General features: G+C 36.4%; 1 protein-coding gene across 2 annotated transcripts; it reads right to left on the bottom strand.

Moving 5' to 3' along the window:
- Positions 1-274: 274 nt before the first annotated feature.
- On the bottom strand, positions 275-23,880 carry mcm3ap (minichromosome maintenance complex component 3 associated protein). Of its 2 annotated transcripts, none has more exons than XM_005167868.6 (31): positions 23,829-23,880; positions 22,138-23,560; positions 19,031-19,266; positions 18,836-18,917; positions 17,958-18,105; positions 17,634-17,836; positions 17,329-17,468; positions 16,265-16,462; positions 15,859-16,127; positions 15,550-15,712; positions 15,278-15,438; positions 11,551-11,774; positions 11,211-11,470; positions 11,029-11,129; positions 10,387-10,518; positions 10,177-10,281; positions 9,075-9,227; positions 8,757-8,954; positions 8,603-8,671; positions 8,378-8,512; positions 8,150-8,303; positions 7,755-8,028; positions 6,107-6,204; positions 4,766-5,156; positions 3,480-3,728; positions 3,264-3,393; positions 3,004-3,177; positions 2,297-2,402; positions 2,064-2,212; positions 880-1,024; positions 275-787 (listed from the first exon to the last, which is right to left on the bottom strand). In XM_005167868.6, exons 2-31 carry the CDS (start codon positions 23,480-23,482, stop codon positions 623-625), a joined length of 6,357 nt encoding a protein of 2,118 aa, XP_005167925.1. In that variant the 5' UTR covers positions 23,483-23,560; positions 23,829-23,880; the 3' UTR covers positions 275-622. The 2 variants fall into 2 exon arrangements, with proteins under 2 accessions (XP_005167925.1, XP_068079764.1); XM_068223663.2 differs by having other exon boundaries at positions 23,851-23,880.
- Between the last annotated feature and the right edge of the window lie 414 nt (positions 23,881-24,294).

Genomic DNA, 24,294 nt, shown 5'->3' with positions numbered 1-24,294 from the left:
TCAACTCCAAACTACGTTTCCCACAATACTTAGCGCTGCCTTCCGAGCGCGATATCGCATGGAGAGACATGACCAGAGGACAAACCAGCCAATCACAAGAAACAAACACAGCAAAATGGGCGTGATTTTCGAGTTCACGCCAACCACATGGAAAATGTTATGAATAATTAATCTTATGTTAATACCAGTTTAGATCGTAGTAATATAAGCATCTTTACAATTGTTGCAGAGTGATTCTCAGCATAAGGGAATTAATTTAACAAAAGGCTGAAAATGTTTACTAAAAACACCTTTATCGTTGTCAAAAAATATACATTTTAAATACAAAATCATATTTGCAATGAACAAAACACACTTAATATTCAGAAACACGTACGCCTGAAAAACAAACAAACGCACAAACTCTAAATTAAATGTTTAAGAACAAGAAAAACACACTTAGCATGCATTTAAATTTAGGGATGAGATGCATGACAATCATTTTCATTGAATCCAAAATAAAACAAAATAAAAACATCAAAAATAAAACTGCTGACTAATTAAGCAGCCAATAAAAGACATTCTGTTTCAAATAAAGAGACGGGAACTGCCATTTAGCAGCTTATGTTAAACTAAAACACCTTCAGTTGTCAACAATATCTAAAAGACAGTTCAACTTGAGGCCACACGCACGTTCTTCCTCTCGCTGACTTGATAACTCTCTTTTCAAGTCCTCAAAGCGCTGGAATAAAGGCACCGGCCTGCTTTTATCATTACGAGATGCAATCTTGTCCAAATCGTCCATTTCCTTTAAAAGACACACAAAAAACACACATCTTTAAAGCATTTGTGATGAAAGCTTTGTTTATTATTAGCACTAGTTCTCCTGGAATACTGTACCTGTATGTGGACGGCAGCAGAAGGCCTCTTGCTGGTGGTCAAAACTAGAGGAGGTGAAGACAGGAGGGTGGATGGGAGAAAGAGAGGTAAGGAAGCAGAAGACAAAGCATCCGCCTCAATTCGTCGCCGAATCTGCTCTCCGATTCTAGATATGAATGTTAAAGAATAAAATCAGCACATTACAGAAAAAAAAGTGATTCCTTTAATGCATGTTGAAACAATAGGTCACCATTCATTCATTCATTCATTTTCTTTTCAGCTTAGTCCCTTTATTAATCTGGGGGCGCCACAGCAGAATGAACTGTCACAATAGGTCACCAAAAAATTACAATTATTTACTCGCTCACAGACCATGCAAGATGCAACTGGTGAACTATTGAGGATAATTTAGGATAGATGAGAAACACCTTTCACTTGTTTTATAACGGTTTAGAGTTTCTTTTTTCTTTTGAACACAAAATATATTTTGAAAAAAAGTTGGAAACTAGTAGACATTGACTTCCATTGTATTTTATTGTCCGACTATGATGGTCAAATATCTACTTGTGTGTTCAACAAAAAAAACACTTAAATTTGGAACAACTTGACAGAATAAATGTTAATTATTGAATGTATTATTCCTTAACGTTAAATGTGGGAGAAAAAGAAAGAAAGCAAAAAATGAATGAAAGAAAAAAAGAAACAAAAAAAAAACTAATTTAAGAAAGTAAGAAGGAAAAGAAAGAAAAAAGAAACAAATTTAAAAAAAGAAAAATATGTAATAAAAAAAATTAATGAAAAAAATAAAAGAAATATAAAAATAATAAGAGAAGAAAAATAGAAAGAAAAGAAAAATGAAGTAAAGAAAGAAACAAGCAAAGAAAAAAAGAAAAATCAATTAAAGAAACAAACAAACAAAAAAACAAGCAAAGAAAAAAGAAAGAAAAAGAAAGATAGAATGAATTAAAGAAAGAAAAAGAAATTAGAAGAAAAAAAAGAAAAAGAAAAAGGCAAAAGAAAGAAAAAAAGAAAGAAAAATGTATTAATGACAGAAAAAGAAATAAAATGAATTAAAGAAAGAAATTTAAAAGAAAAAAGTACAAAAAATACAAAAATTAAGAAAAAATGAATTTAAGAATGAATAAGAAAAATGAATTTACTAAAGAAAGAAAGAAAGAATGAAAAAAGAAAGCAAGCAAGCAAACCTCTGTCCCTCAGCATTCATCTCCTGAACGGTTGAGAGTGTATGTTGAAGTCTCTCCATTATGGGAGACTGTGTGCTGTCTGGAGCAAACATCCTATTCATTTTTCTGTCAGATGATACTTTCCCAACCAGCTCAACAACATCTGTTTCCTTTATAAACACAAAAGTTAAGATTTATTGCATTTTAAGGAAGAATCACAACTTTTCAGAGCTGTCAATTCTGTTCAACTGTACCTGTATGTGGGCAGTGCCAGCAGCAGGATGTTTTCTCAAAGCAAGGGGAAAAGAAGAACGGCGCAAAGGATTTTCTCCAGCCCGATGCTGTGTCTGCTCTCCAATCCTACAGATAGAAGTAATGGTTAACATCCCAAAAAGGCAACATTCAAAGAGTTAGTTCACCTCAACATTTATTTCTGTTACGAAGTCATAAGGAATGTTTTGACAATGTTTTTGGTTCCTTTTCTGAACTTTGAACATCTCAGCACTGTTTCTCTCAATGGAGATAATTAGATTATATTAATTTGTGTTCAGAAGACGAACGGGTGTCTTGAAGGACTGCAACAACTTAAAGCGTCCGTGAAGTGCTTTAAAATGTTAATGTTTATTCCACGTTTGATGTAATTTCAACCAAAACATTGAGAGGGTGGGACATAGTGTAGCTCCTCCCCTTTAAAAAAACAGCCAATAGTGTTTTGTTTTTCACTGCTCTGCCAGTGGGAGTGGTTGAGCTGAAGCAAATGTGGAGCTTCTTAAAGAGGGCGGGACATGTCAGATACTAGAGAGCATTTGATTGGTCATGATTCGATGAAAAACTGAAGTATGAGGTGACGTTAATAAAATCTATTAAGGCGGAAGTGATCAATTAAAAGCTTTACATGTTAATATCAATTCTATATCTCTAAATGCAAATTAATTAACTCCTATTAACTGTTAAAGCTTACCTCTGGCTCTCAGCATTCATATCACGGAGGGAAGACAGCATCTGTTTAAACTTCTGCTCAATGGGAATCTGTGCAGTATCTTCAACAGTTGGACGTTCCTCTATATCTATGTGACTCTGAAACAGCTTCTGTCTGAGGTAAAGTCTGGTCGCAGGGGAATGCTTGACTTTACACCTACAAGGAAAGGTTTCAAATTGTTACTCTTTTATTGTGCGTCTGTAATGAAGTTAATATTACATGCGCATAACAGTGATAGTTACACTTCTGAGGCCTGCCGTTTCTCCTGGTACGTCTGTTTCACAGCCTCAATCCAAATATCAGGGGGCTGAAAACTCTTCAGGCTGTCTTTGTTAAAATATACAAGAATCTCGCCATCATCTGTGAGGGCATCTATGAAGATTGCAAGCACAACATACATTTTAATAACAAAGAATTAAGCCAAAGGTTATGCATTTAGTTTCCAATCTGTTACTTACCTTTTGCCACCAGAGTGTCCAAACTCCAGTCCTTCATGCGATGCTCTACACACAGGCATATGATGTCATCCCAAGGAATTTCATGAAAGGACGGTCCAGCCTTCTCATAGTCATCTTCGTCTGCGTGTTGGTAGTTCACTCTTCTAAGCAGGTTCTCCAAGCGAGACATTAGAATGGGCTGGCTTAAGGGCGAGGTGGGGATCTGCGATACATACTGGAATATAGAGGCACATAAATGTGGCCAGGAAGCTGTGGAACAATGGAGGAAATTTTTAATTAGTTATGTTAATATATAAATTCGTAACATTTAGTTAGAGTTGTGTTAAGGCTCAACAATCTACTGAAATGTACTGGAATCTACACTAAGCATACATTATAGGTTGTTTTCATATGATGATATTGATGATGTGTGAAATTCAGACGGAGGCCAGAAAGTGGTTCTTCTACATAGTAACATTTTGATGTTTTGATAGCGATTCCTGTTGTTTATAATTGTTTAAATCAGCCAAGAAAAGAAATGCCGAACAGCTTTTATAGACTTCCATAAGTTGTAGCTCATACAGGGGCGAAAGTTCAAGACACTGGCTGAAAAATGGAAGAACAGGTGGCATGATTAAACATTTTTTCAATAAATCCATGTGTACAAACTTTTTTTATTACGATAAGTCGTTTGACAACAACAATAAAGATTATATACATGCCTAGCTATGTGTATAAATGTTAATGAGTCATATATAAATCAGATACAAAACACCAGCATACTTATACAAAATCCAGGAGAATATAAATAACGAACCCTATCATGTAATCGCTGCAATGAAATTACCATCTTGTTTTGCAATAATCCATGTCTTTACTGGTGCTTCGGAAGAGTAAACAACCGTAACGTGAACATCGAGATGCGCAGCAGCGGTAAATATTTGTTTATGGTAAGTTCATCGATATAAAAAAAAAAGAATTGTAACCCTTGCGATGTTAAATACTGCCCTACTGTTCATTAAACATATGCAATACTTTCTCCATTTGCATTTGTACACAGCAACTTATAACCAGTATATTTATAACAAATCTGTACAGGCAATTTAACATCCAGATCTCTTTAACTAACTGCATCTCTGTTTAATGTTTATAGTCTTTTTTCATATTTATTTTGTGTTGTCACTTGTCACTTTATGTACACTGGAAGTTTCTGTAGCCCACTTGTTCATGAAGCACACTTGGCAATAAAACTGATAAAAAACTGATTCTGATTCAAGCAGCAAACTGCTATAGAAAACATAACCTACCATCAACAGGAGGGAGATCCCACTCAGGAAGCTGCCGACTGAGGATGCTTCTCCTCAGCCACTGCAGGTGTTCTGGAGAGTTCCAGGCCTGGTGAGGAATCAGCTCACTGTTCTCTGGGAGAGAGAATTCAGGAGGTGGCCAGCAGAGCGCAGACAGGTGCTCTGATGAAACCACACCTGACAGAAAACTCAGCACACTGTTGCAGAGCTCCACAATAGGCTCTGGATGCTGAGATGGAAGACCTGCATTCTTTCTGTCCAGCTTGTCTTCTTGTAGTCTGGAATAGAACTCTCGGCACAGGCCTAATTCAACAACCTGCAGCAGGGTCTGAGAGGAGAGTGCCGGACTGGCAGGAGAGCGCGCAGAAAGCCACCTCACAACATGACTCATCTGAAGAGCAATGATATTAAAAAAAATAATTAGTATCTGGAGACTTTTTAATAACTTCCTGAAGTACAATGAAAATGTTGGCAGTCTGCTACAACAAGAACAAGCTTAGAGGGAGTAGGGGAGTATTATGGCCTGATTTAAAGATATCCTTTTCTTTTCATTTTGTTTATTTATGTATTATTATTATTTTTTTAAGGGAATGGGTTGATGGGAGGGAGAATAAAGTTTAAAAAGTTTGCTGTGTCTTCATGATTATTATTCTGTAACTGTGTAATCTGTTGTGATATGCAAATTGAAAAAGTAATAAATATATTGTAAAAAAGTTGCATGAAGACCTAACAGGAACCTTTGACTAGTAAACATGACTGAGGTTGTCAGTGTCTTGTAGGTCTATGCAATTTTGGGGGAGTTGTGATTTTTCTGACTGATATTGTGATTTTGATTATGATTTATTAGAAATCAGTTTTAAGAGCCCTTACTAGGGTGCTCCTTCTAGGGAGATGACATCATTACTCCATGTTTGTTTGATTTTAATGGTGGGCAGTATGCGCTTTTGGTTTGAGCAGTGTTAATTGGGCAGAATCAGAGTGCGCTAATTCAGTTGCCTAGCAAGCGGACAATCAAGCACTTGCTCTTGGCTTATTATTTTTGTTATAATTATTTCACCCTTTTGCAATTTGCAAATTATGACGTTTCAAATTGTGTTTATGATTCAATTTCGATTAATCACACAACCCTAGTTTCTTGCACAGACCTATAAAGTAATGTGCAATAATTTTGTATGTAGATTTTTATAACTCGCAAAGTGGCCAACGGCTTGCAATATATTAATCAGCAGATCTCACAACTCGACCTGCAATTAGAGGGATCTTGGCTGCCCTGATTTAATTTTTTGAGTAAATTACCTGTATTAACTATGTTAACTACAAACAACATCTTTGAAGACCAACCTGCTCAGAGCCTTGCAGGTCATTGAGAGTAGCTGGTATATGGACGAAGATATATTCAGAGATGAGGCCATCTTTGACTAACATATCCAACAAAAGTGCTGTGAAAGAGAGAGAATATAAATCATCAAATTGTATCCGTAACTTTCTTGTTTGCTATACGACCCTTTTTGGTAACACTTTACAATAACTACACACTTTGAACCATCTATTAAGCATTTAGCAAATAACAAATTCAATGTTTGTTAAGCATTAACTCTACATTAACAGATGTTAACAGGCGGTTTATAACTACAGATAAAAATGCTGTATTCTTGACTTAAAAGCATTTAAAATGTGCTTAATAATTGTACTTTCATCCTGATTAATTTTTCGTGACTAAATTCATCATTGCATTATTTACAAATCATTTGTATTTAAGAGTAGTTGTTTTAAGATCCTTCAGAATGAGCTAGTAAATGATTAATAAACTATTTAAATAACATGTATATATTATTATTGAGGCATATACTAATAATTTAATTAATTAAACTTAATCGATTTTGTTAATAAATGCTTTAATAACTCAACTTCATCCAGCTTTGTGACCTAATCTATAGTGAGTACTATTTATGCTTTATAAATCTCTAATAAATATTAATTAAAGGCTAAGTATTAAATGAACAATACATCTTTGCAGTCTTATCTAATAAGTAAAATGACTGCAAAGTTCAAACATTGCTGAATAACAGGAGTGTCAAAATATAACATAAAACTGGATAAAACAACAATGTAATAATTTAACAATATATTATGATGCAACATTTCAATGTTATTTGGCAATATAACTGAGCCTTTAATTGTTGTTTATAAGGGATTTATAAAGCATAAATAGTCCTCACTTTAGATTAGGTCACAAACATGGATGAAGTTGAGTTAATAAAGCATTAACAACAGCAACATCTCTCAAATAGCTGGTTTGTAAATAATGCAATACTTAATTTAGTAATGAAAAAAAAATTAACAAAGTATGAAAATACAATCATTAAGCTCATTATATGTGCTTATAAGCAGGCCCACACGGAATCTGCCTGCGCAGAATTCCGCAGATTTTTAACTCATCGTTGATTCTGTTTTTTTACTTGCGTAAATGTGTGTAAATTTATATTTATTCAGTTTTTTATTAATTTCAGTATAATTATTGTCTAATATGAAAAGGTTCATATAATGTTTTTACAAAACAGTTTGTAAAGTAATATTTTCTCTCTTTTAGTAGATATATAATACAGAAGACTTGCTTTGTTTACTAAGTAAAGTGTATCTAATTGGATTTGCATTGTAAACATTAAATACAAGTTAAAAAAGAATTACTTTTTATTTCATATATTAAGGTTTTAGTTAAGATACTCCCCAAATCATTGTGCATAAATCTGCAGATTTTTTTTACAAAATTCTGCGCAGAAATAGCAAAAATGTCTGCAGGTTCTGTCTGGCCCTACTTATAAGTCAAGAATAGAGCATTTGTAGCTGCAGTTTTAAACTGCTTACTAACATCTGTTAATGTAGAGTTAATGCTAAACAGATAATGAATTAACTATTTGCTAATGCTTAACAAATGATTCATAGTGTGTAGATATTATAAAGTGTTTCCAACTTTTCGATTATTACTTGCCTTGTTCCAAACCCTGATCACCAATTTGGTTGCCAGCGACCACCACAGCCAGTGGTAGAGGAGAATGCCAGCAGCTGGCCTGCTGTACCTGCCTCAGCTGGAGGAGGGCAGAGAGCAGTGGCAGGTCCTCCTCCTCTTCTTCTTCTTCTTCTTCTTCCCCCTGTCCAGCACTGTTAACAGGGGGAAGCAGCATCAGCAGAGCATTGGTACCATGGAGCTCCTTCTGCTCCTCCAGCAGACACTGGTCTTCTGCACTCAAAGGTCCATGGCATGCCTGTGCAAATGCACACACACAAGCTTAATGATGGTGATATTGAAGTGACTGAGGCGTAGGACTGATGTAATGAAGTAAATAATAATCAAATTTGTTCAAACTATTTACTCTATAAGCTCACCTTTACAGAAATGTAAACTTCATGAGTCTGTCCCCTAATATTGGTCAGGCTGTGACTGACACACAGCGTTTTCACTTGCCCTTTTGATTGTTTCTCACTCTCTTCAGATTCATTTCCTCCACCCAATTTAACCTCAAGCCAATCTGTCAGAATTCTGCATGGAAACAAACACAAGTCAGTTTTTATCTTGTGTGTTTTAAAAAACTTTACGATCTTTTCAATACTCACCTGCTGGCAAAGGTTATGTCACTATCGCAGCTGCTTGGCATCAGAAGCGTAGCTTTCCAGAAGATTCTGTCAGGTGCATTAGGAGTGCTCTCTGCCACAAGTGTGGGCAGGTCAAGAGGCATCCATACACGCTCACTGCCAAACAATTATTCAGCCACATAGATTAAAAATAAATTATCGGCATTCTGCACATCTATTCCAAGTCGTCTTGTCACTGTGCCTCACCTCATTAAGAGATTGTAGTAATAGGACACTTTCATTTGATGAACTGCCTCCTGTCTCATTCTCAGCAAACTATAAAAATGATGAAGAATATCAATGATTGAGATCCAATCCAAACTATTTTAAAACAACCAAACTGAAATCTCCAATAACTGACCTTGTGCAGGAAACTGCCATGTTGCCAGAGTTACCCAGATTGACCATCCCCTGAGCCAGGAGGTCCAGACAGTGGTTTGAAGGAGCACTGGGGACGAGCGCCTTCAGTTTAAATTGTGGATCTACACAACCAGGGGCTGCTGGGAAACCACGCATCTGTCTCTTCAACTGACGACGAACAGCTACCACATCACGCCACCTAGAGTACATGCATGAACACGTGTCCTTTAAATGTTTTAAAAACAGTATTAAAAAAGACAAATACTTCCTTGAGGACACAACTTGCTAAAAATAAAGGGAAATAATAAGGTCATCAAACCTCTTTATGAATTTGCGAATGTGCCTCAATCCTTCATCCAGGATTACTTGTGCTATAGAGGCCACCTCCTCAGCCAATGTCTCCTCTATTATGCTTTCACATTCCTCCGCTGTGCAGCGGGCAATATAAGCCGCCTTTTCTTCTAAAGCAAGCCTAAAGGGGAATAACAAAATCACCAATTCTGCACAAGTTTTCTGGTGTGGTGAAGCTTACAAAACATAAAAAACAAGTCACTTTTGGTGTCTTTATCATAACAAATGGATATAATATGACATAATGCATTTAGCAAAAACTAAGCCTTACAACTAAAACTGTGACCCTTGACCACCAAATCTGTCATAAGTGTTAATTCATAAGTGAAAATTCAGATTTATGTGTAATCTAAAAGCTGAATAAATAATAATTTTACTGATTTGTATAATGTTAAACTGAGATGCAGCAATGTGAAATTCTGGAATCTGAGACAAATCAAAATACTGAGAAAATTTGTCCAAATCTGGTTCTTAGCAATGCATATTACTAATCAAAAACTGAGCTTTGATAAACCTACACTAAGAAATTAGGCAATATGTTCATCTTTACTTAAAATTCTAATAATTGCTCGCATAACAAATCTATAATTTTTGACCCATACAATGTATTTTTGGCTATGGGCAAATATACACCCATTGAACATCAGACTCAATTTTGTGGTCACAATTGTCTTAATGTCTACATTCATGTTAAAAATTGTATTTGATATATCTTTTATAAAAGAAAAGGCAAAGTCATCTTATTCAATATCTGAAATGTATTAACTATATTAAAGAACTTCACAATTATTCACACATTATTTTTTCTAACTATGGTAGTAAACAGGCTGTCAAATCTGTTTGGTTACTGACATTCTTCTAAATATCTCACTGTGTTCAGTAGAACAAATATAATTATGATGGATCTAAATATCCTGATGGTGAGTAAATGATGGCAGAATTTCCATCTTTTTGGGAGCACTATCCCTTTAAAAAATGTTTTAAAACCACAACACCAGTCACAAAGCCAGCATAATAACAGCGAATAAACAAGGACAACCTCCATGAGATGTTTGTGGTGGATTAAGTACCTTATTTCAGCTTCAGCAGTTGCTCTAATGCTTTCTGTTAGCACCTCATCACTGATTTTAGCACACAGCTCAGCACTGAACTGCTGAAGAAACGCTTCCTTTCGCCTGAAACAGACAAAAATGAAAGCATCTGCAACTTGATATAAACAAAAACACAACTATCATATTACAAAAAAAAGACAACAAATGCAGAGGGTCCCCCACACACACCTGGCTTCCTCCTCCTTGCGTTTCTCCTCCGCAATTCTCTCCTTCTCAGCAATGATCTCTGATGTGGACACTTCCCTCAGAAGCTGATGTAAGACTTCACTCACAACTATTTCAAGCTCACTGTCACTTGCACTGCAAGACACATGATAGAGATCTATTATGCTTGGTTTAAAGGAGTAAAACAAAATATGTGCTTAAAAATTCTGGGAGTTTCCCTGGAAAGTCTTTTGACGAACAGCAGGTGTTGAGGATGGCACATAAAATAACAGGAGTTTGCACATACCCCTTAAACTATTATTTTGATTGGATGCCCCTTGGGTGGACATCTAAAGACAATTAGATGTTCCACGAATTGTTATATATTTACTTTTGTGCCTGAAACAATTCGGTTACAAGATAAATGTAGTTGATTGATGGTTTATTATTATAATTATTATTCATGTTAAGTGTTGAAATTTATTGAGTAAAGTGTCATTTATTTTATATGTGAAGCACCATACTATGTCAGAATGAATTGCCCCAATAAAGTTTTTAATAAAGCTTTTTTTTTTTTTTTTTTTTAAAGAAATGCATGATCATACTACTTGCTAGATTTTAACCTTCAATAATTTTAACCCTAAAGTGACAGGAAAAGCATCCTACCTGAGGGCTGCGGACACATATTCAGCAGCTGAACGCGTTACATCAGAGACTTCAGCCTCCAACACCTCATTAACCACTGCATCCACTTCTGCCATAATATCCTGCAATAGATGATGTCATGGGTGAGCTTATTTATGGGAAGGATTGCTTCATTTTGTGCTTAAGACTGAAAAGCCTCTCACCTGATCCGTGTAGGTTGGCTCTGGTTTGGGTGGAGGAGATGGGGGTCGAACCGGCTGTGGTGCTAGTATGGGTGGAAAAATAGGCTGTTGCACTACAGGAAGAGTTGACTCTGCTGTTTGAGACTTCTCTCCTGTTTCTTCTGTGTCATCAGCTTTTACAGGCTCAGAGAGACCCATGAAAAGCCGTGGTTCGGCTAAAAGCCTTGTTTTCACCTGAGGCCTGGGTTCAGGCTCCATGAAAATCTGCCTTTCTGCAGGAGCTGCCAAGAACAAAGGAACTTGTAAGCACAAATATTCTGATATTTCCTGTAATACATTTTGCACTGAAGTTCCTCCACACCTTTCAGGACAGCTGGTGGTGGCTCTGAAGAAAGGCCATCTCCAGTGTATTTGTTGTTGGAGTCAAAGCTACAAACAGGACTGTGCTGTGGTGGGTTTGGAAGCGGTCCACCATTCACCACCTCTCCTATTAGAACAGTTCTTTTCTTCTCAATCGCCACAGACTTCTTCTGCGGCAGGGAGTAATCAGGCTCCTGATAGGCTGTCCGACTAAGTTCAACCATGCTGGATGAAAGACAAAACTAGCAATTAGTTTGTATTAATTCTATATCCCTGAAATTTAGAAAATTTATCTAACTAGGGGTCTGCTGCTTGTGCTTTTGGTCAGCGCAGCAACAAACATCCCTTGCAGAGAACAAGTCATTAAAATTAATGGGTTTTACAGTGCAGCAACCTCCATGTCTGGTAGGAAAACTGCTTCACACTGTGCAATGACTACTGCTGTACATTGGGGAGTGCGACACACCATAGACTGCTCCTATTTTCAGCCATTTTTCCCTTTTGGCCAAAAATGCTGTTCATCCTACTGGAGACCAAAAGCATTTACTGTGTGATCAAACCTATTTTAACATTAATATAACATTTTCATATCTTATACCAAACAAATGTCAACATCATACACCCCTAGAGCTGACATTGTCACACAGCCATGACACCCTGCAGCCCAAGACCGGTTACTCACTAAAGCTAAGCAAGGCTGAGCCTGGTAAGTAAGTACTTGGATAGGAGACCACATAGAAAAAGTAGGTTGCTGTTAAAAGTGGTGTTAGTGAGGCCTGCAGGGGGCCCTTATGCCCCAGCAGGGCTCGACAATAAGGACTGCCCGATGGCCCGGGGCCAGCGTGCAAGACACTCGGGCCAGTGTACAGAATGTTACTGGCCCGATCGGGCCAGTGCTGCCTTTTTGCCAGCCAGATCGAGCCAGAGCTGCGTGCTGCGACTGTCTGTCAATTGTGTGCAAATACAATCTTACGGTGCTTTCACACATAGACGTTTGTTTCGGAATCTGTCTCGTTTCCCCCGTTAGCGTGTTTTTTTTGGCATTTATCCAGCAGTTGCGCTCGCATCCGCGCCAAATCAATCAATCCGAGATCGCCTGAATGAGACGGTTTCTGTCCTATTGAGCGGATCGATTGTAGCGAGAAAACAAAACAATGCAACGAACTAACTACCCAGGCTATATTACAGTGTATTATGATTGTGTAATAGCCATATATACGGCTATATGAAGAGAGAATGATGAGCAGGGCGAGATGTCATTCTTACCGGTAAATGCGAAAGTGAAAACAAGCTGAAATATTACTGAGAGCTGTCCAGCCTGATCTCAGTTTATCCGTTAGGAAAATTGACCGAAGTTAATATCTGATCATTTTTCCATGTTTTAATCTTACAATATGTTGTGTTAGGCCAGTTGTTTTGTTCATTTCTGCACTGACAGCTCGAAAGAAAATCAACATTGATCTGCTTCGCGATCCGATGCAGTCTCGGTTTATCTGCTATGTCTCTCTATAATTTAAGCCTAAAATACAGAATTATAGTCAACGTTTCTTTAATAGATTGATTCATTCAATAGATAGATATCTATACAAAACCTGACAATTGAAATGAGGCTCTGTATGAGAAAGTCTGACCTCGATTTATATTCGGTGATGATGTCTGTGGGTTGTTAAAATTGAAGTGCACATTTTCACTTATAAAATATTCTATACACAACTGGTCAAAAGTTTGGGGTCAGTATGATTAAATATGTTAAAATAAGCTTCTTCTGCTCACCAAGGCTGCAATTATTTCATCATAAATACAAATTGTGAAATGTTGCACTATAAAATAACTGTTCAAAAGTAGTTTATCATATAATTTATTCATTTATTCCAGGGATTTTAAAGATGAAATTTCAGCTTCATTACTCCAGTCACATGATCCTTCAGAAATCACTAATATTAAATTTTATTATATTTATAAATGGTAATAGTAATAAAAGCAATAATGTCTGGAGTAATGATTTTATTTGAAACTACATACAATAACAAAGCAGTTATTTAAAATGTTGATAAACATTTAACAAACATTTTTTTTACATTTATAAATATAGCCTTGATGAACTGAAAATTTTCCTTAAAAAACATTTTAAAAATTACTGTAAATATATATATACAGAGTTATTAGCCCCCTTTTGTTTTTGTTTTTATCTTTTTAAAATATTTCCTAAATGATGTTTAACAGAGCAAAGAAATGTTGATAGTTTGTCTGATAATATTTTTTTCCTCTGAACAAAATCTTATTTGTTTTATTTTGACTAGAATAAAAGCAGTTTTTTTATTAACCATTTTAAGGTCAAATTTATTAGCCTCTTAAGCTAATTGTTTTTCAGACTGTCTACAGAACAAACCATCGTCATACAATAACTAGCCTAATTACCATAACTTGCCTAGTTAACCTAATTACCCTAGTTAAGCCTTTAAATGTCACTTTAAGCTGTATAGAAGTGTCTTAAAGAATATCTAGTCTAATATTATTTACTGTCATCATGGCAAAGATCAAATAAATCAGTTATTAGAGATGAGTTATTAAAACTATTATGTTTAGAAATGTGCTGAGAAAATCTGTTCTCTGTTAAATCGAAATTAGGGAAAAAATAAACAGGGGGGGCTAATAATTTAGGGGGACTAATAATTCTGAAATCAAGTGCGTGCGTGTGTGTGTGTGTGTGTGTGTGTGTGTGTATATCTATATACACACACACACACATGCACACGCACAGTCAAATAGCTATTAACTTCTTTTTTTTTTTGGTGGGGCCAGTGAAAATTTTGGCAGGGCAAGTAAAAATCAGAACCCTGCCCAGTAAAGTGAAGAGGATACTACAGTATACTGTCAGTGAGTGCCGTCTTTCAGATTAGACGTTAAACCTAGATCCTGACTGTCTGTGGTCATTAAAAATCCCAAGGCACTACTCGTAAAGAGAAGAGGTGTAACCCCAATGTTTCTGGCCAAATTCTCCCAATTGGTCTTTACCAATCATGACCACCCAATCATCTCCATCCACAGAACTGGCTTTATCACTGTCTCTCTACTCCCCCTATAGCTGGTGTGTGGTGAGCGCACTAGCGTTGTTGTCCTGTGGCTACCGTTGCATCATCCAAGTGGATGCTACACACTGGGTGTATGGCCATACATAATAAATGCGCTACATAAATACACATTACATAGTAAAATATTTTAATAAGTTATATAGTTTTATATTTGGCCAAACCATCTGTAGACACGCTCTTTAATCTTTCTGATGCTTTACCGACGCTTGCTCTAGTTTTGCATATTTACACTAAACATGTTCTTACAAATACGCCTTAATAACGAAAAAAAACATTGTGCATTAATAAAGTGTGTTTTACACAGGTGAGTGGGCTTGACAAACCATCTGTAGAAACGTTTCTCTCTCTCTCTCTCTCTCTCAAAAAACAAAAAAAATGCTCACCCCTCCTAACTTTATCACTTAATTATCTGAGCACAAACAGTTGCTTTGTATGTATATATATATATATATATATATATATATATATATATATATATATATATATATATATATATATATATATATATATATATATATATATATAGTTTTATAGATATATATTGATATATACATTTTTGTAAAAAAAAAAAATTTATTAAAAAATAATATTTTTTTATTGCAAAATAAAAAAGCTGAGAAATTAAACATGCCATACCCATCACTGACTGTTAGGCCATATTGTTGAATAAATTCTGTTGCTTCAGTGGCATTGCGGAACATGAGCATTCTGACAAAGTCCTCGACTGGAAAGATTGTTGATCTCTGGGATCCAACAGTAAAGGCCACATTGAGAATTTTAAGTGCTTGTCTTCTCACCTAATCAAACAGAGACAAAAATAACAAAACATTTGTTTAAATTACAGATACTGTAAGTTGTGTATACAAAATAGTTCAAAAATACTGGCTGCAGAACGAAGGTGCATTTACCTGATTGAAGTATCTGTGAAGTATGCAACTGCTTAAATAAGAAGCTGCACTCACAAGTTTAAAGAACCGGACAAAGTTATTGCTGTTAAGTGCTGCAAAGACCTGCACTGCAAAAGTAACTTCCGGAGACTCTCGTATTTCTTTACGGAACTGCTGCACCTCACTGCAATGAGACAAAATACTATATATTATTTACACCATAAATGCAAGTAGATGATGAGCAAATGATGACAATTTTCATCGAGTGAACTACACCTTCAAAAACAGATTTAAAGACCTAAAAAGAAAAGGTTAGAAATAAAGTTTTACCGAAGAATGTCTCCATCGTTGAGCTTAACCAACACATTGTATTGGCGGAACTCTGCCTCTTTGGGACAGTACACCTCCTTAGTGGCTAGATCTTGATACATCTCCTTTAGACTCTGCAGGCATTTTGTCATATTCTCATTGTTGATCTTGGCATCGAAAGACATCATAGGTTCCTGACAGAGGTGATGGGCGCAGTGAATGTGGAAACGAGTACATTTCTCAATGAGAGATACTGTTTCTGGATCGCACAGATGCTGCTGGGTAATGTCCTGCAAGAAAAGAAGAAATTGTAACAAACTTAATACAGAGAAGAAGTTTATATTAAATCAATTAGTTTTTATATTTAAATGAATAATACAATCAAATCAATAGTAAATGAAGCAATTAAAAGCAATTAAATGCCCACCTTCCTAATGCCTCTGGTTCTGTTCCAGACAAAGTCATACCAGTCACGGCAATTGCCTTCACCCTGGTCCATAATCTGAGTCACCAGGTAGTCCATAGTCATGCTTAGCACAGGAAGGGGTCTAAGCTCATGAGGTAAAGGTTCTTCCTGATCAGCTGAAGACCTGCTATACTCTTTGATAGCAGCATAATGATCCACCTAAGCAGAAGGTGATAATGTAATCCACTCAAAAGTCACCAAAGACACACAAAGTTTGTCACACAAATGACTACACAAATCTTTGAAGGTATCCAAGCATTTAAAGGTAGTAATAACCAAATTGATTATAATTTTGTTATTAATTACTCACCCTCATGTCATTCCAAATCGCTGAGAGCTTTGTTCATCTTTAGAATACAAATTAAGCTACTTTAGGTGAGAGCTCCCTCATCCTCCATATACATATGTAGGTTCCTAACTGGTTTAAAGTGCAGAAGGTTACCAAAAACACCCTCAAAACATACCATATGCCTAGAGCAGTAATACTTTTGTGTGCACATAAACAAAAATAACTACTTTATTCAACAGTTTATTCTCTGTTTAAAACTAAGCACATGCACATCTGAGGTAATATGAGAAACATAAACATCCACCGTATACTGACTGTAAGAAGAAACTGTTAAATAAAGTTATTTTTCTTTATTATGCGCACATAAGTATTCTTGTAGCTTGAAAATATTCTGATTGTATCACTGAAGACACATGAACTGTTTTGAGGATGATTTTCAGTTTCTTTTCTGAACTTTGACTCAGACGTTAACCATGCGATCTATGAAGAATGTGGACAAAAGCTCTTGGAACACATCTAAAATATTTTAATTTGTTTTCTGAATACGAATAAAGTTCTCAGGGGGTTGAAGTGACATGAGGGCGAGTAATTTTCATTTTTGGATAAGCTAACACTAAGTAATATTACCTACTACCTACAATATGACCAAACTCTGACATTAAATCTTAATTTTAGATAAAAACGGCAGAAAAAATGTGAACATAGGCATTATTAGACACTGCATATTATCACAAACCTTTTCAGTATCTGGAACGACCTCAAAGACACTCAGTTGGTTGCGTGTTTCTCTCATATACCGTTCCTTCTCAGGGCACATATCAGGGCATGTTCCCACAAATACTTTAGACATATCCAGGTCTGTTCTTTTGGGTCGAGCTTCAGAGACAAAAGCTTATTATTATAAATGTGTACACTATTACAACAAATAAAACAAACACCATCTTACTATTCGGAGTAACAGTTAATAATTATTTTTGAGATACAATTTTATATTAAAGTTACTGTAATAAAATTAAGCATCAAAGCAACTTTAGGCTTTACCTTGACGTAAGATTTTATCTCTCTGTTCTAGGAGGCGATACCTCTCCTCTGCACATTCAGCCACCTGACCAACCAGAGGCTGCAGAACTGAGGGCAAGATATTTATGGGCCGTTCTATGCTTCGCTCCTCTGAGACAGACTCAAACGGTCCCTCACTTTCAAACTGGAGAGTTTTAGCAATAGAGGATTTCTTTATCGGAGAGCTATAAGAAAACAAACAAAAAAACACAATCAAACATGCAGTAATAAATAAGCATGTGAAAAAAGATCATCAAGCAGAGATGTTTATTATTATGTTCTACATATTACTCTTTTAAAAATTACCCTTTAGTAAGAGAACCAGACATGCTGATGGGATTTGCTCTGGGAAGAGGTTTGTGGATAGGGGGAGATTGCAACAATGCAGATGCAGACTCTGGGTCCTCTATGACATCCTTGATCTCTGAAGGTCTAGCAGGTTTATCACCTGGACCTGTAAATTACAAACATTTTAATGAGCATACAGCATGTTCTTTTAACACAAGAAAATATAAGGCACCATTTGGTAACAAAACACGTGCATTCATTTTTGAAGTGTGAAAATGAGCTCTGAGTTTTTAATTTAAAAAAAACAGTTGCTGCTTATAAAAGACAAAAAAGACAAGATTAAATCAGCATAAAATCACATTTAAAGGTCGCGTGAAGTGCTTTGAAATGTGCATTTTTATTTAACGTTTGACGTAATCTCAACCGAAACATGAAGAGGGTGGGGCATAATATAGCTCCTCCTCTTTTACAAATAGCCAATGGTGTTTTACTTTATTACAACCCTGCCAGTGAGAGTGGTTGAGCTCAAGCATTTCACATGTAAAGCGTCTTGAAGGGGGCGGGGCATGTCAAATACTAGAGAGCATTTGATTGGTCATAATTTGATGAGAAACTGAGTATGAGGTGACTAATAAAACCGTTGATCCATTTAAGCAGAAGTGCCAACTTGCCAACTTTGTATGTTTATATCAGGTTCATATCTTCTAAATGCGAATTTTGTCACTGTTTTGGTGCACATTAGCTCATAGATATCCGAAAAACAAACAATACTGATATTAACAATTTTTATTTCATGGGAGCTTTAAATTTAATCATCAGCACCATGTGATCATCGTTTAATCAAACCACTAAGTATTCCTGAAAAAAAAAAACTTCTTTAAAGTTCTGCTACTCACTTTGTTTTTTTCTTTGCCAAAATATTTGAATTTCATTCCTCTGGAACAGCTTTCCTTTCTTTTTAGCTTTGGCTGCAGACGTCTAGAGGAAGGAGAAAAAAATATGCTCAATTAATCACAAACACTTTCATCCAGTGTATCAACTTTATTGGTAATGAAAGTTCTTTTATTAAATATTTAACTGGACATGCTCACATGATCTTGAAAATGCACAACAGCCAGATTCTTCTGAGGCTTGGAATACACTCTGAGCACTTTCCCAAAGTGCCCGAAATGCTGCATGAGGAGATCTTTCCTGTTAAGATTGGATGGGATGTTTTTGCACTGTATGACCGTGGCATCAGTAGGAGAGAGACCACCCAAACTGTCTGTGCTCTCCTTTCGAGCAGCTCGTCTACCAGAAGCACGCGTCTGTGGCTCAGGCTGGACCGCTAAAAAGAAATCACCTCAGTATTAGCAAGAAAAGTCATTGTAATATTGCAGATGAAAATTAACAATTCATAGTCATTGCATTCATCACACTATTCCAAGTGACTAATTATATGCTCAGGCCTCTATATATTTCTCTATAAAAAGAAAAAGTACAAAGAAATGTCTGTAGGGCTCAACGATAAGGACTGCCCGATGGGCATAGGCAGTATAGACAAATGCTATGGGCGCTGTACATCCAGGGGGGCGCCAGAAACGAGCGCGGTTAAGTTGGTTTTGTTTTCGATATTTCTGACACATTCAGTGATAAACGGCAATAACTAAAAACCTCTTACCCTAAAAAGTATCTGTCCATTATTAAAGTGTCACCTCTGTTATCAAACAAAACACAACGAGAGATTCATTTGCTGCTCTTCACTGAAAAAATATAGTAATTTTAATCAATATACAAATACAATAAAAAGTGAAGTAGATTTTATTGCTTTATTTATTTTCTGTATAGGCCATTGATTTTAATAGGCTAAACCTTTTATTTTATTGTCAGTATTTTCTAATGTTTGCTATGTATTCTATCATTTAAAGCTATTTGTTGTCCCATATCTTTTACATCCCAACGTTGACAGATTGCTAATCAATAAATAGCTATAGTGCTATCTGTTAGTTTTAACGTCAGCTAATGTTATCGAAGGGCATAGATGTTATGGAAAATAGTAAAAGTAATGTAACTACCCCCACCATTCCTTCCTCAAGCAAATGTGTAAATATTAGATCTGTTCAGCAATAACGTTAATTGCATTGGCATATTTATCTGACATTTTCCCAGCTTGTTGTAGTCGATCAAAAAGCTAATTCGTTTCTTATGACTATACACTAGCAGTAGAATTTACAGCAATGTGACAGGGGCGCCGCCTGAAATCTTGCCTAGGGCGCCAAATTGGTTAGGGCTGGGCCTGGCCTGGGGCCAGCATGCGAGACACTTAGGACAGTAAACAGGACGGTTATTGGCCCAATCAGGCCAGTGCTGTCTTGTCACTAAAGTCTCATTTGCCTGCGACTATTTGTCAATTGCGTGCACATAGTCTTAGAATCAAGAAACAGTTAGTGATTTAAGCCTTTAAATGCTACCTTCTCTCTGAAGTCATAAAAACCATATTGCTTTTCGGTTCTATCCTGTCAACAGTGTATTAATTTGTTTAAAAAAAAGGTCCACGACATGAGCCACCTTTTGTTAAATTATTTAGAACTGCAATAAAATACCTGCACATTTTCCATACTGCTCTTGTTGTTTGCATAACAACACCTTAAATTTTGCTCATTATACACCACTAGTCTAAAGTTCTCTTTTTTTTTTGTAAAGAAAATGATTCTGTTCATCAAGGCGGCTTTTAATAAATTACAATTTCTAATAATAATTTATAAATTTTCTTTTCGGCTTAGTCTCTTTATTAATCTGGGGTTGTCACAGCAGAATAAACCACCAACTTATCCAGCATATGTTTTACGCAGCGGATGCCCTTCCAGCTGCAACCTATCACTAGGAAACATCCATACACACACAAACACTATAGACAATTTAGCTTACCCAAATCACCTACACTGCATCTCTTTGAACTTGTGGGGGAAACCTGAGCACCTGGAGGAAACCCACACAAACACGAGGAGAACATGCAAACTTCACACAGAAATACCAACTGACCCAGCTGAGGCTCAAATCAGCAACCTTCTTGCTGTGAGGCGATTGTGCAACCCACTGCGCCACTGTGACGCCCAATAGTAATAATATTAATAATGATAACAACAACAACGATAATACTAACTAATTTTAGAGTGATTTCTGAAGGATCATGCGTCTCTGAAGACTGGAGTAATGAAGCTGAAAAATCATCTTTAAAATCACTGGAATAAATGTTTAAATTAAATGATAAACTACTTTTGAACATTTATTTTATAGTGCAATAACATTTCACAATTTTACAATTTGTACTGTATTTTTGATTAAATAAATGCAGCGTTGGTAAGTAGGAGAAGCCTATTTTAAAACGTGTAAAATCCTACTGACCCCAAACTTTTGACCGGTACTGTACATTTATTAACATTTTTTTTTAAATATTTACAGTTCACAGACGTTATTTTTGATTATCTTTGGGAAATTAAGTTTCATCAAAATTGTAATTGTATTTAAAGATTAAAGAAAAGTTATGCTGAATAAAAAGTGTATGCTGTTATGTTTGGCTTTTGACACATTGTTTATAATATGCGGCTAAGAAATAGCTATTTGCTTTTTTTTTTTGGTGGGGTCAGTAGAAATTTGACACAGCCAATAGAACAAATCCTTAGCGTTGAACCCTGGTCTACATTCTAAAAATTTAAATTTCAGCCATTTGTCTTAAACATATAGTGATATTTGTTTACATAATAAAAAAGTAACCCTCTGCCCTGTATTAATATTTCAAAAATATTTAAATATTATTATTTATTATGCCCTGTGTAACCCAAATGCTGTGATTTGTAAACTTTTCACAAAAAAACATTCACTTTAAAGAACATAAAATTCCTCTTATTCAAAAGACCTCAACAAGGTAACAAAATGACTTTTTAAATATTCCATGGCATATCAGTAGCTTTATATATGATATTTATATTGGTCTATACCAGTTGAAATTGATACTATTCAGTTGTGTCTTTTTAATCTTCTTAACATTAAGATTATCTTTGCCATCTTAAAAAATGCTTTTAAAATAAACTACTAATTTTTATTAAACTCTTGTTATATGCAATCTGCTGTTAAACATAACAAATTTCCTTGTAGCATTTAATTAATTTTTTTTAACATCTGAATTTTAATATTGTCAAAGTCACAAGAAAAGACTTACAGACATCTTCTGCTTTTTTCGAAACTAAGGAAGCCTGAGGCCTCAGAAGTGCAGTGGCCAGATCACTAGATGGACCAGGCGGATCTGGTCTTTCAGGAAGATTATCTTCTCTCTTGACTGGGCTCACTTTGGATTTTAGGACGTCAGACATTGCAACACGGAAGAGCCCTCCAGCCATGACACGGCTTCTCAGAAGTGGGCGTTTGGCAGGTTGTCTTGGCCCGTCTGCTCCAGTTTCACTGGGATCACTTTTAGCTGCATCTGCAGGCTCCTCTTTCCGTTTCATACCAAAACTCACAAAAGCTGTTTCCCCTCCACTGCTCTGCCCATCACCCGTTTTATCTTCGGTTCTTACAGTTTTTGGGACCCCAAAAGCAAAGGGTCCAATCCCAGTACCACCAAACGCAGGCACTTTGGTGTCTGACTGAGGTTGAAGGCTTTGGGGTGTGAAGCTGAAGGTGGAGGGAGTCGTGGGCTGAGAAGCAGATGTACTGCTGCTGGACGGGTTGGCAGGTTGAGAGAAGGTGAACTGAATGCTACTGCCGCCACCACCAACTGTCTCCTTTTGTGAAAAATTAGAATTAGAGAGAGAAACAGAAGGAGCTGCAGCCGGCTGAGAGAAGCTGAAGCCCAGAGCGCTTGGTTTTACGCATGAAAACAGTGAACCACCAGAGGAATTATCCACCACCTTAGAGGATCCAGCAGTTTCTGAAGCAGAAGACATATTCGTGCTTGTTGGTTCCGGACTGACACTAAAAATAGGCTTGAAGACTGCTTCATTTGGTGGTTTGAAAGAAAACTGATTCCCACCTGTGGGATTCTCAGCCCTGCCGCTTATTGAGGAGATGGATGTTGCTGCTGGTACAGGAAGACCAGAGAGCTGACCAAAACTAGGCTGACTAGTAACAGTGCTACTGAAGCTGGTTGAGGAGGACTGCGAGACATAGGAGGGAAGGCTGAATGCAGACGGCTGACCGAAAGCTGAGTTCTGAGTCTGTCCCGTAGCTTGAGAGTATGAAGGTGGTGGTGGTTGTCCAAATCCAAGTGTGCCCCCCTGACCTAAACTTGGCTGCCCAAAGGCAGGGTGTGTTCCCAAAAAGGAAAATGATGATGTTTGCCCCGATCCTTGAGATAACCCGCCGGTTTGGCCAAAAGTGGGTGTGAAGACTGGAGGCTGTGGTGTTGGCTGAACAAAAGCTGGCTGACTAAAAGCAGAAGGTTGGCCAAAACTAACACCCTGTGTTGGTTTCTGCTGGGCAAAAGTCTGAAATAGGTTTCCAGACTGATTAGTGTTCGGTGCCTGAAAGGCAGCTTGTGGTCTGCCAAAGATGTTTGAAGGATTCATAATGGATGAGGCAAGAAAAACAATCGTTAAGATTTAACGTTACTGATCTGATCGTGAGCTAGTCATTACCAACGAATCCTGCAAAACAAAGACAGAAAAGTTACCAATGTTTTACCATTTTATCTATTAGAAGTCACATGACAGAAGTTATTAAATGTAAAGTTAAAAGCTCAAGTGGGACATCGTTAAAAACAAATGGCGATCTGAGAGCTGAATGCCGATTACTTGTTTAACTCCAAAACGAACTACCTAAAAACCTATAATATGTGTATGTGTTTCAAGTCTATATTTTGTACGCAAAAGTCAAGCACATTTCAAATTAAAAAGGAGTAAAAACTGTAAATACTTTAGCGACGTCCTTTTCTTACTCGGACCGGATGTTTATTTCTCTTCTTCGTGAACTGGCGCGTCGATTCAACGAGAGTCTCTGGCGACTGCGGCGTGTACAGGCAGGCAGGAGCATGACAACATTAGCGCATTTCTCCATTTCATTATAAAAGGCTGAATAAAAGTCCATTTCGCCTTGTGGAAATATTTTTAACGCATTCAACTTGCTAAATATTTTAAATAAACAATATATGCAAACACAAAAAACATATTGTACTTTTTTCTGGAAGATACATGGCATGCTTAATGTATTCCACAATAAAAATAAGACAAGCTGTGGACAATGAATTTGTGTTAATGCAAGTCTTCAAAAAAAAAAACTTAATTTGTTTGTCTGATAATTCATTTGCAAAGTACAGTTAATACAAAATGAGCAGATTGTCAAGAAATGCAAGAAATGAAAGTTTTGCAGTGAAATGAACAAA

This window comes from Danio rerio, chromosome 9, assembly GCF_049306965.1.
Source record: "Danio rerio strain Tuebingen ecotype United States chromosome 9, GRCz12tu, whole genome shotgun sequence".
Lineage (NCBI taxonomy): Eukaryota > Metazoa > Chordata > Actinopteri > Cypriniformes > Danionidae > Danio > Danio rerio.
The sequence above is the reverse complement of the archived record's forward strand: the minus strand, read 5'-3'. Positions and strand labels throughout refer to the sequence as shown.